This window comes from Trichechus manatus, unplaced genomic scaffold (genome assembly GCF_000243295.1).
Source record: "Trichechus manatus latirostris isolate Lorelei unplaced genomic scaffold, TriManLat1.0 scaffold00112, whole genome shotgun sequence".
In the NCBI taxonomy this organism is placed as follows: Eukaryota; Metazoa; Chordata; class Mammalia; order Sirenia; family Trichechidae; genus Trichechus; species Trichechus manatus.
In genome coordinates this window covers 5,254,238-5,271,962 of record NW_004444048.1, presented here as the reverse complement: position 1 = coordinate 5,271,962, position 17,725 = coordinate 5,254,238, and the positions used below count along the sequence as shown (strand labels likewise).

Below are 17,725 nucleotides of genomic sequence, written 5' to 3'. Positions count from 1 at the left end.
GGCCAACAGACACATGAGGAAATGCTCGCGATCACTAGCCATTAGAGAAATGCAAATTAAAACCACAATGACATATCATCTCACCCCTGCATTACCTACATGAAGCAAAAACACTGGAAATAACAAATGTTGGCAAGGCTGCGGGGAGATCAGAACTCTTATGCACTGCTGGTGGGAATGTATAATGATACAACCATTTCAGAAAATGATATGGCACTTCCTTAGAAAGCTAGAAATAGAAATACCATACGTTCCAGCAATCCCACTCCTAGGAATATATCTTATAGAAGTAAGAGCCATCAAACGAACAGATGTATGCACAGCCATGTTCACTGCAGCACTGTTCACAATAGCAAAAAGATGGAAACAATCTAGATGGCCATCAATAGATGAATGGATAAACAAACTATGGTACATACGCAAAATGGAGTATTATGTAATAATAAAGAACAATGATGAATCTGTGAAGCATCTCATAACATGGATGAAAGTGGAGGACATTATTCTGAGTGAAATAAGTCAATCATAAAAGGACAAATATTGTATGAGACCTCTACTGTAAAAACTCATGAAAAAGTTTACATACAAAAAGAAATAATCTTTGTTGGTTACCAGGGATGGGAAGGGTGGGGGGAAAAACTAAATAGACAATAGTAGATAAGTGGTAACTTTGGTGAAGGGTAAGACAGTACAGAATACTGCGGAAGCCAGCGCAACTTGTACAAGGAAAGGTCATGGAAGCTCCATAGACATATCCAAACTCCCTGAGGGGCTGAGTTGCTGGGCAGAGGGCTGTGGGGACCATGGTCTCGGGGAACATCTAGCTCATTTGGCATAACACAGTTTATAAAGGCAATGTTCTACATTCTACCTTGGTGAGTAGCATCTGGGGTCTTCAAAGCCTGTGAGCAGCCATCTAAGATATACCAGTGGTTTCACCCCTTCGGAAGTAAGGAAGAATGAAGAAAAACTAAAGGCACAAGGGAAAGATTAGTCCAAAGGACTAATGGACCACATCTACCACGGCCTCCACCAGACTGAGTCCAGTACAGCTAGATGGTGCTCCGCTACCACCACTGACTGCTCTGACTGGGATCACAACAAGGGGTCCTGGACACAGCTGGAGAAAAATGTACAACGAAATTCTAACTCACAAAAAAAGACCAGATTTACCGGTCTGACAGAGACTGGAGAAACTCCGAGAGTATGGCCCCTGGACACCTTTTTAGCTCAGTAATGAAGTCACTCCCGAGGTGCACCCTTCAGCCAAAGATTAGACATACCCATAAAACAAAATGAGAGTAATGGGCACAACAGTCCAGGGACAAGGACTAGAAGGCAGGAGGGGACAGGAAAGCTGGTAACAGGGAACTCAAGGTTGAGAAGGGACAGTGTTGACATGTCATGGGGTTGTTAACCATTGTCATAAAACAGTACGTGTACTAACTGTTTAATGAGAAACTATTTGTTCTGTAAACCTTCATGTAAAGTACAATAAAAGACAAAATTTCAAGATCTAAAAAAAAAAAAAATTGCAGCAAAGATTTAAACAGTTTTTTTTTTTTAATCAAAGCATTATTTAAAATAGCAAACAACTTAAACCAAATGCATAAAATTAAGTGCCATTATTGATGGAATAATGATATCCTGAAATACCATAAAAAGAAAACTGAATAAATTTAAAAAAAATATTTTTAACAACATGAGAAATATGTTATGTAAATAAGCAAGATACAAAGCTCTTCCTTCAGGTACAATATGAACTCAACTACATTTTTAAAACAACAGTAAGTTATGGTGTGAAAACTGAAATTACAGATAATTTAAAATTTGTCTTTTACAATTTTTAAAATTTTCCATAATGGGAAAACAATCATTTTCATAATCAGGGGAAAAAAAGTATTTGTGAGGGTGTAGAGGTGGGAGGTGTTAAAAGGGAACCAATTGACACATTGAGTACACAGTGGTGGTTTTTCAGGTACACTGTATTTGGATTTTTTCCTATGAATCAAGTTCTTGGTTCTGGTTTAGAGGAGGATAATGAAGAACAGCAAAAAAAATATGATGTCATGGAACAAAACTAAAGACAAACAAGAAGACCCTGATGAAGGAAATTTCGAGCAAAGTTTTTCAGTCGTATCTTAAGACTTCCTTTCAGGAAAATGCTTTTTAGTGTCTTTTACCAATGCTTATTTACAAGGCCTCAAACCATTGCTCTCTTCCCAAGTATCTTTTCTACTGGTGACTTGAAAGAACCATTTCAAAATCAAAAAGCAGGGTAGCACAAATTGCAGCTAAGTTATCCTCAAGCCTTACTTCTGGTAAGGGAAATACTCTTTCAAAATCATACAAAAAGAGACAAAATGCATGTTCTACCTTTAAGGATCTACCCCCCCCCACACACACCTTTACTCCTTCTTTGCCTGTTTTAAAGATAATGCCTAGTTTAAAAAGACCAGTACAACCAAAATGCATATTTCATACTAAAAGGTGAAGTTTTGGTGTGACCAGAAAACAACCAATGAATGGCCAAGGCAGGAAAACGATGAGTGGTGAGAGGTGGTGTGACATGCTGCTAAAGGAAAGGGGAGGAGTAAGCCTTGGGAAGCAGCCAGAACACATAAGTCACTCAGTGGCCCAACTATAGAAAGTTTGGTCATCTTTGAACACGTGCTTTTCATTTTCTTAACAGTAAACATTTTATAAGAATGAGAGAGAGAGACATTCACACACAAAATGCAACTTGAAACTGGACTGAGTTTAAGGGAGAATGTAAAATATAAACTTCTCAAACACAAGGACTTTAATTTCAAATGTCAATTCATAGTTTAATTTTCACATTCATTCAAAACATTCAAAGCTTCTACATCACTGAATACTTTCAGGAAAGACATGTGCACTCCTCAATTGTACCAATTCGTTTTTGTTTTCATATTTCCTAATTTTAAAATTGTTGTTATTTTATTTTGTTTGTTGTTCATTTTCAAATGAAAACCATCCACTAAAAGAGATGAGAAAACTTAAAAGTCAGAAGCAGCAGCAGCAGCCACAATCCTTTTTTTCGGGCAAAACTTAGATAAGACTAAAATTAAAACATGACATCACCAAGCTTACAATTTTAAGATGTAAGTAGCTATGAGTTTTTAGTTATTTTAAGTTATTTAAACTCTCCCAAGACATTCTGTAAACATTAAGTTACCAAGAAAACTGCTCCCAAGTAAAAGCAGACACCACCATATGACTCATCAGACTTGGATACTGTATTAAACACATAGAAAACTTGACATCTACAACCCTGGAAAATCCAAAAGGCCCACCTCATTAAGACAGCAGAGTATAAAAAGCTTTAAGGCAGAAAAAAATTAAGTGCTAATGACTGTTATAATTAATACCTAAACAGCTTATTATCTTACTAAGTATTAGACTAAGGCTGTACCATTTTATTGGTTTGTGATCTTTAGAACAAAATTCTGGTTTATTTTGGGAAGCAAATACAAGACAGAGAGAAAATAAGAAACCAAAAGTGGAATAAAAAGTAAATTGTATAGTTTGTCGTCATCAAAGGAAATCCTGTAACTTAAAAAAGTATACTGGAAAATCCTCCCATAAGTCAGCTTAGGAGCTCAGTTCTGCTCAGCATTTTTCTAGACTCCACTAGAGGTCTAAGAATTGCAAATTAAGTTTACCAAGAGGCAAAACTGTTAGACTTACAGAACCTGAAATAGAGAATGTATTATCTAGTCCATCTTGGATAGCTGACTATCTGTATACATACTATATATATATATATAGTAGAAAAGTTCACACTAGAATCCAGGTCATCCAGCCATCAGGTGGCGCTCCCGTTCTAGCTGGAGAGTCCACAGTGCAGTGGCAGATCTAGGACACAGTACTGCCCCTGTAGAGATGTTGGATATCAGAACACTACATGGTATCTATTAACTCTAAGGCCATTTTCCATGTCTAACTTTAAGTCACTGCTTCCTATCTTAAGATTATGGATCTGTGGACCAAATAGCTGTTTTTTGCGTGCTTTTTCTGATGACCAAAAAATGACATCTTACCCCAGACTTGCTGGAAACCAAAACATTATGACTAGAGGCCTCTTGAAGGCTATTAGGATTTCTATTATGTAAGCTGGTCACCATCAAGTGATACAGACTTAGGCTGGGACCCTACTTGTCTATAATTATTTCCTTGTAAAAGTCTGCCTCCAAGTGAGGTTCTCAAAATCTTATACACTGTATGAGGTCGTGGGCCCACCTTACCCAGGACACCCAGGACACTTGCGAATGAAGGCAAGACTAAGTGTGCATATATTCATATCCCTGTATTGAGGTACTCTATAACATAGGAAATTAGATTTCTAAAATATAAAAATGTACAGTGTTTCTTTCCAAAACGGGTTTTTTTTTCTATTTATGAAAGTAAAATACATCTCATGTGAAAATATCCAGAAGTACATAAAATGCAAAGTGAAAGTGACCTCACAATCCTACCTCCCATACTATCCAGTTTTAACTACTGGCTGGTAGACTGGAGTTAGACTGCCTGGATTTAAATTTCAGCTCTGCCACTTATGATCTGTGAGACCTCTCAGGGTGTCAGTGTCCTCATCTACAAAACAGAGATAATGGCAGGATGTGAGAATAGCTAGTGTTTATTGAGTACTTTACAAAGTGCAAGTATTGTTTCAAGCACTTTAAATACATTCACTAACTGATTTTAATAAAGTGACAGAGTAATAATATGTATGTAAAGCATTTAGAACAGTGACTAAGACTTAGTCAAGTGCTCATCAGATTTCAGCCATTATTATGTCCTTCCAAACACTTCCATGCATGCATAAACACACACACACAGTTTTAATACAAACGGGTTCATAAAAACTATTCTGTAACTTGCTTTTCCCTTACTATATTACAGACATCCTTTAATATTAATATAAATAGACCTACTTCATCCCTTTTAAGGCGCATACAGTAATAATATTTTCTAACATACGAGTTTTTTTGTGCTTGACACTGTGTTTTATGTGTATCATCTCTCTTAATCTTCACAGCAACCCTAAAAAGCATGGGCCATTATTATTTCCACTTTAGAGAGGAGGAAAGCCAAGACTTAACCAAATTAAGTAACTTGCCCAAGAACATACAGCTACATGTGGGGGAGCAGGATTTGAACTTAGCTTTAGGTTCCTCTGAAATTAAGCCACCATGGCACACCATATCTCTTCTATAGTGCCACAGTTTTAAACCAATGTTCATTAACAGATGTTTATATAGGTTCCATTTTGGGGAGGTGTTTTTAGCAATGCCGCAGTGAACATACTGGATCATAGATTGTGTACTCTTTCCCTATTTCCTTATTATATACTTCCAGATGTGTAACTGCTGAGTCAAAGAATATTTACTTTTAAAATTTTGATAAACATTTCCAGATTGCTTTCCAGAAAGCTGGTCCCAATTGACCAACAACACTAAGTAATATGAGAGTGAACACTGGGTACTCTCCACCTTTCTAATCTTTGTCAATCTCAGAGATAAGAACATTTTAGTTTTACATGCATTTTTTACTACAATGACTTAAGCATATTTTCATACATTTTAAATAAGTATTTCTTCATTTATAAAAAAAGATTTAAGTCCTTTGCCCACTTTTCTATTGAAAAGTTCACTCTTTAAAGAGATACCAAGTTTGAACAATATAATGACCCACAGCCCATTTTAAATAGCTGGAGTCATACCATAATGCCAATATTTGAATAATTTCTATTTATACAACTTAAGAAAAATCAAAGTATGCTTAGGTCATGCAGGAGCTACAGTTATTACATCAGAAGCAGGGCACTTCCCTATAAATCAACAGGATCAAATCAAATACTGCTGCTACATAATCTGAAGGGTGAGAATGTAAGCAGAAACATTGTTTTCCAAACTAAGATTTTGTTGTTCAGATGTGACATTAAAGACCTTGTTGTTTATTTATTTGGACCAGCATATATATAATTTCTTTTTTAAAATAATACCAATTTACTCTTCAGCAGAAAACTTTCCAGTGTAGATAATTCTCTAGAAAGCAACTAATCATTGTCATCATCACCATGGCTACCATTTATTAAGCACCTGCTCTGTGCTAGACTGTACTATATGCATTATCACACTTAATCTTCACAACAACTATGAGGGAGATACTATTTCCCCATTTTACAAATGAGGAAACAAGAGCCTCAGAGAGGTTAAACTACTTGCCAGAGGCTTCTCAACTACAAAGTAGTAGAGCTAGGATTTGAACCCTACCTAACTCCAGAACTATTGTTCTAACCATCGTGCCTACCCTTTATGACCAGATTCACTCAAACAAAGCTAAAGCCAAGGATAAATTTGTAACTTCCTAAAGGCAACTCGGAATACTTCCATGTATTTATTTTAATATCCATTAATCCATTCAATCTATATTTAAGTCTATATTGTCTTCTCGGAGCCCTGGTGGCGCCAGTAGTTAAGCGTTTGGCTGCTAACCAAAAGGTCGACAGTTCGAATCCACCAGTCGCTCCCTGGAAACCCTATGGGGCAGTTCTACTCTGTCCTACAGGGTTGGTATGAGTTGGAATCGACTCGACAGCAACAGGTTTGGTTTGGTTTTGGTAAATTCAAATTATCAAATTCAAGAGAATTACTGCTCTTTTCTTCCACGATCACCTTATTAATTCTTGGAAACTCTTAAGTCATTGGCTTCAAAGAAATTTAAAAGGATCAACTCATCCTTCTACCAGAGACAAGGCTGTGTTAACTCTCCCTCTGCCCCAACCCACAACCCAACCTGCCCTTTTGTTCATACAGCTTTAGGAGCTATTTAAAGGAGTTTTATAAACTCCGCTGGGAACCTCTGCAATTATTTCATAGATTATTTAAAATACATATTGTCTATCCTATGCTGTCTTCATTTATTTGTCCAAATAGGAAAAAAAGTATCAGAATGCTCTACTGTATGAATGGGAGACTAACCAACACTGAGTGGCAGCCAGAATCCAGCAGGGAGTTTGGATTAAAGTCCAGGTTTAAGCTCCATCTAGATGGGTTCCCAAAAGCCCCAAAATAAGCCTCAGGAGACCAGAAAGGGAAAGTTCCTCTGGCATGGTCTCCTAGTGGTGACAAAGGAGTCCCTCTTATCTGCCTGGCAGCCTTACAATCAGAAAGTGCTTACATCTAACCTAAATCTCTCTCACTGAAATTCAAACCCATTTCTTTTTCTCATATTCTCTGTAAAAATAAAGAACTTCACTGAAGCAAGTAACTTGCTCAAATTTTCACAGCAGGTAAGTAAAAGGTAGCTGGATTCAGGACTGGTTTTCTCTAAGCCTCATTACATAATCAAACATTTTCCTAAGGAAATAATAATTTATCTCCCTCAAGAAAACTATGAAACTGACTTGAAAATAAAGTTGCCTGAAATCTTCATGACTACCACATATCTGAGAATTTAAAAGCAGAAATCCCTCACAGTCCTTCTAAAAGTCTTTATTAATTAAAAAAAAAGTAGTTTCATCTAACTTTCATCAAACACTTCTATGATGGAAACGGTGCTAAACATTTAATATGCATGGCATTCTCTGATCTTCAAAACAATTCTATAAAGTAGGTGCTTCTTGATTTATAAATGAGGAAACAGGTTTAGTTAAGCCACCAGCCCCAAGACATACAGCTAGTAAACGGAACCTAGTCTACCTCATACCAGAGCCAAAGCTCATAATCCATTAAGCTATATGTTGCCTCTCATCTGACCTTCATTTTCAAATGCGTAAGCCTCCCTTTATAGACGACTTTGTTCCTGAGAGCATCAAGTTATTCATAATAATAAATTTTATTTTTCTTATCTCTTTCCATTATGAAATTCATGGAAAAATAACAACCCCAAGGTTTCACAAAACCAAAGAAAGTCATACTTAAGAATGCAGCAAACATTTAGAAAAAACAAAGGAAGAAAATATGTCCACTAAGACTTTGGGAGAGTGCATACAAGCAACTATAGAGATTTTGCACTAGATAACCATTTGGCAACAGTCCATTTTGAGAACCTACTCTGTTCCATTAAGCTACTTATTACTGTAGCTAAGCCAAACTATTTTATTTTCATACTCATATAATTTGAAATTCCTGGGTGGTGCAAAGAGTTAAGCACTCAAATACTGGTGGTTCAAACCCACCCAGAGGTGCCTCAAAGAAGTACTGGCGATCTGCTTCTGAAAGGTCACAGTCTTGAAAACCCTATGGAGTGTAGTTCTACTCTGCAGACGTGGGGTCACCATGAGATGGAGCCAACTCTAGGGCAACTAACAACAATACTAATATATTTTGACATGTGGTTGTGCAAGCCCCTCCCCTTTTTCCTTTTTTCCTAAAATTCTTACTCTTTCATATGAATTTTAGAATCTGCTTGTAAAGGTCAATTAAAAATACTGCTGGGATTTTGACTGCATATCAACCTTTTTTTTAAGAGATGAAATTCATACAACATACAATCAACCACACAAGGTATACAATTCAATGGTATTTAGTGTGTTAACAATGCTGTACAACTACCATCTCTGCCTAGTTTCAAAATTTTTTCATCACTCCATAAAAACGCCCCATACCCATTAAGTAATCACTCCCCTGGTAACCTCCAATCTGCTTTCTGTCTCTATGGATTTGCCTGTTCTGGATATGTCATATAAAAGGAATCATACAATATGTGAACTTTTGTGTCTGGCTTATTTCAATTAGTACAATGTTTTTCAAGTTCAGTCACAAAAAGGAGCTGAATAATATTCCACTGTATGAATGTCATAATTTGTTTATCCATTCATTCACTGCTGGATATTTGGGTTGTTTCCACTTTTTGGCTATTATGAATAATGCTGCTATAAATATTCAGTGTAGACGTTTCTGTGTGGACATACATTTTCATTTCTCTTGGGTATATACCTAGGAGTGGAACTGCTGGGTCATATGGCAATTCTATGTTTAACTTTTTGAGGAACTACCAAACTGTCTTCCATAGTGGCTGTAACATTTTACTTTCCTACCAACAATAAAGGAGTGCTCTCATTTCTCCACATCCTCCCCAATGCTTGTTATTTTGTTTTATAGATTAACGTCATCTGGAAATCAGTGGATGAAAACGCTGTGGATTACAATGGTCTGATTTGCAACTGATCACTGGGATGGCGCAGGAATGGGCAGAATTTCATTCTCTTGTGCATGGGTTTGCAATGAGTCCACTCAATGGCAGCTAACAACCACAACAGTGAGAGTGAAGTGGTATCTTGTTATGGTGTTGATTTTTATTTCCTTAAAGATCAGTGATGTCAAACATCTTTTCATGTGCTTGTTGGCCCTTTGTATATCTTAATAGGTTGTTTGTCTTTGTTGTTGAGTGGTAAAAGTTCTTTATATATTCTGGACACTAAACTCTTAACAGATACATGATCTGCAAATATTTTCTCCCATTCTGTCTTTTCACATTTGTGATAATGTGTTTTGATGCACAAAAGTTTTTAATTTTGATAAAGTCTGGTTTATCAATTTTTTTTCTCCGTTGCGCATGCTTTTGGTGTCAAATACAAGAATCCATTGTCAAATCCAAGATCATGAAGATTTATTCCTATGTTTTCTTCTAAGGATTCTATAGGTTAAACTGTTATAATTAGGTCAACCCATTTTGTGTTAATCTTTGTGTATGGAGTGTGGCAGGGGTGGGCAGCATCTTTTTTAAAAGCATAGTTTAAATTACCCCAGCCTGGAGGACCTCATCACCACCGAAAAAGAAGAGCCAGGAGTGGAGCACGTCCTTTGGACCCAGGATCCCTGTGCTGAGAAGCTCCTGGAACCAAGAAACCAAGAGAGGAGCTGTAACATGGAAGCCAGAGAGGAAGTGCTGTAACACAGGAGATGGAGAGAAGAAGTGGCAGAGAAATGGCAGCAGCAGAAGCAGGAGACCAGCAGGAGATGGTGCAGTGGGCTTCCTGGCCGATGGAGTGAGAAAGCTGAGCGCCTTCGGGCAGGAGGCTTGCTGGTGGAGTAGGGTGCCTCCAGGTACTTGGTGGAGCTAGGTTTGAAAACCCACAAGACCTAAGCACCTGTTACCTGTTACTTCCCTAATAATTATGAAAAAAAGAAAAAAATGACCCCAGCCTTAGCCTTGGGCTTAAACTTAGCATTCTGACTTGGGTTCCTTGGCTGAGTTCAGGCATTTCTGACACCTGGTGGACAAGTATCCAAACTGAAGCTAAAGTTTTTTTGTTTTGTTTTGTTTTGATTTTGTTGTTGAGAATACACAGCAGAACATACACCAGTTCAACAATTTCCTCATGTACAATTCAGTGACATTAATTACATTCTTCAAGTTGTGCAAGCATTCTCAACCTCCTTTTCAAAAATTTTCCTCCCCTATTAATTCAGTGCTCCTTAAGTTTCCTATCTAATCTTTTGAGCTGTTGTTGTCAATTTGACACATACAGACAGTTCTTAAAAGAGCAGAATGCTCAAGGCAGACATTCTTTACTAATTAAGCTAAACTACTGTTTAGTTTAGGAGCCCTGGTGGCACAGTGGTTAAATGCTTGGCTGCTAATCAAAAGGTCGGTGGTTCAAACCCACCAGCTGCTCCGTGGGAGAAAGATGTGGCAGTCTGATTTCATAAAGATTTACAGCCTTGGAGACCCCACGGGGCAGTTCTACTCTTTCCTACAGGGTCACTATGAGTTGGAACTGACTTGATGGCAATGCATATTGTTTGGTTTAAAGAAGACTTCTGGGGATATTTTTGGTTAAAGGTTTAAAGATTATCTCAGGGCAATAGTTTCAGGGGTTCATCCAGTATCAATGGCTCCAGAAAGTCTGAGTTCATGAAAATTTTAAATTCTGTTCTACATTTTCCCCCTTTTTATCAGGAGTCTTCTGTAGAATCTTTGATGAAAACATTCAGCAATGGTAGCCAGGCACCATCCAGTTCTTCTGGTTTCATGGCAAAGAAGGCAGTTACATGGAGGCAATTAGCCACACATTCCATTTCCTCCTCCTGTTCCTGACTCTCTTCCTCTCTTGCTCCAGGCGAAAAGAGATCAACCGCTGTACCCTGGATGGCTGCTTACAAGCTTTTAAGATCCCAGGCACTATGTGACTACCTGGGAGGTACACAGAAGCACTAAACATGACATTAGGCCAATTAACGGGGATGTCCCACGAAACCACAACCCTAAACCTTCAAACCAAGAAACCAAATCCTGTTGGGTATCTGACTCTACATAAGCAACCTCGGCAGCTGCTCTTTTTGTTGTTGTTTTAAATATATCACACATTTGCCAATTCAACTTTTTACAGGTGTACAACTTGTTGACATCAATTACATTAATCAGCTGTGCAACCCTTACTTACCCTTAATCAATGGGATTTGTCCATCACTGTCAACTGAAACTCAGTGCTCCATAAGCAATAATCACCCTTTTCCCCTTTCCTCCTGCCCTAAAAATTAAGGTTCTTAAAAAGATATATTCAAACTTATAGTATGTTATTGATTACAGAAAACAAAATAAGATGTTAAATAAATCTATTAGATGGTGCTTGCAAGGCATTTAGGCTTTCAGGATGACCACAGATGGAAAAACAGAGGAAACCAATGAACCTAACAGTTCCACTGGTTTTATGTAAGGCTGAACAATAATTGCACCATTAGCACCTGTCACGTATCCAGCACTGAGCTGGTAGGAAAGAGACCCAACTAGAAAGAGATATGATACAAACGTTAAATCCCACAATATTGTTGGAAAAAGCAAGACTAAACATAAACAATTAGTGTATGTAACAAACAAGGCTGAGTGGACCTTTCTGATATAAGCAGGGCTACAGAACAGGAAAGATCACTGTGGAACGCAGTGGCAAAGTTTTCTGAAAAAAGTGAGACTTGAACTAGGTATTGACAGAAGTTAGAACCTGGACAATATGCATACTTCACAGGCATAAGGAGGCTCTAGCTTACAACATATGTATGTTGATTCATTTATTTAACCTTCATTGTGTACCTATTTATTCTGTGACAGCCACCTAGTTATTGTGTACTTATTATGTGTTAGGTTTTGGAGATACAGAGATGAACACAAATCTTTCATTCGAGGAGCTTTTGGTCTACCAAAAAAAACAGAAGAGTGACCTAGCAAATACACGATAGTGTGGTAAGCACTGTGAGTGCCCTTCAGAGTAATATGTAAGCACAGAAAACAACCAATGTAGTTCTAACCAAAGGGATTAGAAAATTGATGAGAATTCAAAAATACTTTCCCTTTGAATATTATATGTAATACTCTCTACACTTATGGAACCTTCACTAAGGAGTAGTCAATTTTTAAAAATCTATATGTATTTCAGTTCTAAATACTGAGAAATGATTTGGTCAAGAACTTTTACAGGTATCGGTTTTACCCTGAGAAATTAGCTAAGGTGAACATTTATTATGTCCCTTCCTCCAGCTTTTTTTTTTTTTTTTAAATAAATAAAAGAGGAATCTGTCACTATATGTCACATAGCTAACAATGGAGCCAGGATACTAACACAAATCTTGTAATTGTATACCCTACAAAATATGGTTAAACGTCTGCCAATTTAGCAGATATAGTAAATTGAAACACTGACCATTTTATCTACTATATTTTTCTCCTTCTTTCTGAGATACAACCTAATCTCCCCATGATTTTAGAAGAAAATAAGGCATATTCTTCAACATTCTAAGTAACATATTGCTCAATTCTAGGAAACCACTGCTCATAACATGTACTCGATTTAGTAAAAGATCTTTAGAAAGAAAAAAAGTTCTGTCCCATTAAAAGAACTCTGAATGAAAAACATACCCCAATTTCACAAACACTAAAAATGTAAAATATATTCATCTTGACACTATGGAAAATATAAATTCTATGCTTAGGACTTGACTTTTTTTGGTAGGTAACATTTAGATCCTCTTGAAGATTTTTTTACTGTAATCTTACTTAACCAGGACTTAAAATTTATTATTAACTAAAATTTTAGTGGTAAATTAAGGAGAGGGTTTTGATGCAACAATACTTCTGTGAAATAGGCTATTATTTAAGAAGAATATGTATATTTTTAAACAACTTTAACCACTTTCATGGCATTTACAGATTAAACTTTTACTATGAAAAGGTATAGATTCAGAATGTCTACCTTACTGAACTATTCTCAGTCCCTAGAAGATGTAGAAGCTAAGATTCTGTTTTTCACCCGATACTGACCCACTGTAGACACATCAGGTATTATGTAGCCTCTTAAAATTTAGTTCGATCAGATGGGAGTAACAGTAAACAAAAAGTGAAAATCTAAAGATTTATTTTTTAACTCTGATTTGGATAATGCAGTACTTGAAATAATAGGTACTGATGAAAGTTTTGAGAAAAAGCCAAAAATGGATTTTCAGACATCCTCTTCCTGATACCAGGGAAGCATGCCCTTACCATAGTACAGAGAAATAAAAAACTGACGTTCTGTCAATTATGATATTCTATTTGGCAAAAAGATAAATATCTGAATATTCAACAGAGTTAAGTAATGTCACTAGGAAGATCTATCATTTTCTTTAAACAAAGCCTAAATACATGATAGTTTCAAATCTGAGGAGGGAAATGACTCTTCTAAATGGACTCTACTGATTTATACATTGGACAAATACTTGTTACAAGAGATTACAAGTTGCTAGGGAGGGATATAAAGGTGAATAAGAAAGACATGCTTCAGAGTTTGAGGAACTGCTGGAGACTAAAAACATTTAGGTTAAAAACTAGTAAGCTGGGTAACTTAGCTCTAGCTTAACTGAATGCTTGGTGGTAATAAAAATTTAATGGCAGCTATTTAGAAGCCCACATGAAGAGATACGGTGATGATCTCAACTTGGTTTGTAAATCAAGATTGAGTGCACTTACAGCACCCTAAAAAATGGGCAGAGATCCTGTAAGCAAGCATCTCTCATTGTTCCTGCAGCATTTACTCTAGATGGCGTGCATAAACTATGACTAGCACTAGATTATTCCAGTGGGAAATCCCCAAATGCTTGTGGCTCACAGGTTATCCAGCACCAGAAACTGACCCCATTCCTCCTATACATGACTTGAAACGTCCCTATTCCACAGAATTTGCATCCACAAAAACTCCACCCAGTGCCTTGACATCATGGAAATTTACTAGTCCACTCAGAAGACCTAGTACTGGTCTCATCTACTTGTGGAAAAAACGAGTTCTTTCCAAAACTACTCAGTGAGAATCTAGTTACCAGCACTAGGTTTGTTTTTAAAAGAAGAGGTGAAAAAAATTTTTCCCCTAGTTGAATAAACAGGATGAATACTTTATCTCCTTGTAAGGAGCAAAAAATAATGCTAAACATAGCTGGGAAAATAGGCTGGGAGGAAATGAGGTAGAAACTTTTTTTTTTTTATTTAAATTATAATCCAACACTACAGTTATTTAATTTTTAAAGCATTACTAGGTAATGCAAAGCAAGACATCCCACTGACTTCGCCATCTCACTGACCTCTTTACCAATCTGTCACGTCAGAAAGCATTACTCAAGGAGGGTTGACAGCATTTCCTTCTTCAAGTATCTTCTTTGAAAATGGGAAGAAAACTTATTAGTTCGTTTTTAAGGCAGTTTCACTCAAACCAGGAAGGTAAGACTATTTAGCCCCCTGAGGTTCCTTCCAGTCCTATTACTCTGTTTATACTTTTTAAATGTAACTGTTAGTACTTTAAACTAAGCAAGGGAACACAGCTGGGTGTGAAAAGTTTTTCTAGAAAGTAAAAACCATGCCTCGGGACTCTGTATTTCTAATAAAATACCTTAAATCATAAAACAGTACTTTACTTCACACCCTATAGCCTTTTGTTAATGCAACTGGCATAATGTGGTGGGCTGTACGTTCTGAGAAGTGAAATGAACACTCTGTATAGTTCCCTGCATACCTCAGAGTTGTGAAGAGCAACTGGAAGACGTGAAATGAAACTGCTCTATAAAAGGCAACCACTACTCAACGTAAGGTTACACGTGTACTGGAATGATAAAAACTCCAAATTCAGGTAACGGTTATTTCTGAGGCGGGAAGGAAGAGAAGAACCACAAAGACGTCTGAACTCTAACTATATTATTTTGTTGCTTAAATAAAACCTGAGGCAAATATGACAAAATATTAAGTTATGATCAAATTGCACAGTGGACACGAGTGTTCGTTATATATTTTTCTCTATAACTTTGTGTATGTTTGTAATAATTCATAATAAAACTTCTTTTAAACTATAAATTTAAAATGTCATTTTGAGGAAATAAAAATGACAGAGATTCTAAGGAATTTGAAAGGCTTCTTATCGAAAAAAAATTTAGAGCTACTTAACTTTATATATAAACAGCCTATCTTGCTTTCTACTAACAAATATCTCCTGTCCTTATTAATATCATTGCCATCTCTTTTCCTCTTTATGCCTCCATCTAACAGTTGAAATAAAAAAGCACAGCAAGACTTGGCAAATGTTTATATATAAACATTTATATATAGACATATATATATTTTTTTTAACCTGCCTCCCCCCAAAAAAAGCACAACTCTCTCCAGGGCATGTGAACAAAGAAAGCTCAGGAAGATGGGTTCAGTGGGAGTGGTGGCCTCAGGAGCAGCCAGGTAGAGGAGGAGACAGCACAGGGACAGAAGACCATGGCCCAGGTGGGGTAGCCACCAGATTTCTCGAGCCAAGTCTTCAATGGGGCTTCATTATTTTGTTTGAAGTCTCATGAATTCCCAGAATGCCAGAGACACATATTTAGAAGATTAAAAACATATCTCATGTATACTGAAATATTTCCAGATGAAATAATAAAACAAAGGATTTGCTGCAAAATAATATATAGGGGAATAGATGAAACAAAATTTGTCATGGGTTGTTTAGGCTGGTAACGGGTACTGGGAGTACATTACACTCTTCTATTTACTTTTGTGTACATTTAAATTCTTCCATAATTTTTTTTTTAATTCTAAAGCTAAAATAAATGATTTAACTATCATCACATTAAAATTCTTGCCCACATTTCAATATGTTAGACCTGTTCATGGCAAGACGAAAGTACCCTGGCCTGGGAATCGAGCAGCCAGGCCAGAGTTAGTTCTGAGCTACTCTGAATTTATCCATTTGAAAACATAACAGAATTAGATGAGATGATATCTAAACTCCGTTTAAGCTATAACATCATTACTGGATTTACAAAACCGGATTACAGTTATTGCATAATACAGTTAAGATCTTCGAATGTCACTAATGATACACTATGGCCATGTGGGAGTATCTTTATCCCCTCATTTATTTATTTGACAAACATTTAGAGAATGTGTACTATGTGCCAGGCAGCGTGCCATCTGGGTAGAATACAAAGTTAAATGACAAAGAGTCTCTGCCTTCAAGATCCAGCCTAATTCTGAAAGACAAACATATAAACAATGACAGCAATACAAGTACAATGATAGTGATGATGGAGTTGAAAATACCAAACGGCCTTCGTATTGTGAGAGAGCAAGGAATTGGAAACCATTTCATATGCAGGAGGGAGACAGAAAGTAAATGGTAAGAGATAAGACTGGATAGGAAAGGAAGGATCAGACTGAGAGCAACCATGAATGCGATGCTGAGGAATTTGGATCCAATCTTGAAAAGTGATTAGGAAGCCATTTTAAAGATTTTAAGCCTCGAAGTGACACTGTCCAATTTACAGTTAAGATGACTTGTTGAAGCAAGAAGATAGATTTGGCAGTTGTTTAGTGATTTGGGGGGCAGAGGAGGATGAAAAGAAGGGAAGGGAGGTTACCTAGTAATCAGGAGATAACTAGAATGGTTCAGCAGAAAATAATGAGGGTTTGAACCAAGGAAGTGATGGTGGAGATTCCTGAGATACTATGATGGTGGCTTCTTGGGTTTTAGAGTAGGAAAAGGAAAGCATACTAAGTTATGTGGTTAAGTATAATAAAGGTAACCAGTTCTTTGTCCAAAGTATTAAATGAAGCAACAATTTTAGGAATGCAGATTTGAGGTACTCTGCTGTAATATTTCTCCCCTTATCTTTCAAGATAATATAGAAACAACAGCCTAAAACGATAATATCTATTCATCTACGGGTTGCCAGCTTCAAGCAAAATACCTAGCACATAACACAATAGGTGCTTCATAAATGTGGGCTGTGTGTTGAATGGATGAATTAAAACACAAATGGAACAGACAGGTCTGTTCTCCTCCAGTCAGTGCCATGCAGCACAGGCGACAGCTCCCTGCTCTCTAGCCATAGCAGCAGTGACTTGATATAAAGCACAAGTAAGGAAAGAGCAGAATTCTTTTCCTAGTGATTTTTACACCCCTCTGTAATCTTTCACCCAAGGATTTTAGACCATATCAGTAATAATTCTTGCTGTTATTTCTTAAAATACTGGAGTGGATAGTTAAGTTCTTGTTATTTAAGATTTAGACTACTCCCCACATTTACACAATAATAGAAAACACTTTTTTTTCCTCTTACAAATTACACAGTGCCTTTTATCTGGGCCCCAAAAAGTACATTTCTTGATATGGTGCTTCCTCAGAAAGCTAGAAATAGACATACCATTCGATCCAGCAATCCCACTCCTAGGAATATATCCTAGAGAAATAAGAGTC

At 36.8% G+C, this 17,725-nt stretch overlaps 1 protein-coding gene across 3 annotated transcripts in view; it reads right to left on the bottom strand.

Annotated features, from left to right (window-relative positions):
* Positions 1–17,725, bottom strand: part of STK38L (serine/threonine kinase 38 like) — an 89,727-nt gene that overhangs the window by 50,155 nt on the left and 21,847 nt on the right. The window contains exon 1 of one of the 3 annotated variants that reach the window (XM_023738050.1): positions 9,775–10,029. The exons of 1 other annotated variant lie outside the window; for it this stretch is intronic. Coding sequence is in view for 1 of the 2 variants with exons in the window: in XM_023738049.1 (XP_023593817.1) it covers positions 4,500–4,506 (7 nt within the window). In the remaining variant the exon portion in view is untranslated. Of the gene's footprint in view, positions 1–4,499; positions 8,913–9,774; positions 10,030–17,725 lie in introns of those variants that run through there. One more of the 3 variants, XM_023738049.1, reaches the window with a different exon arrangement.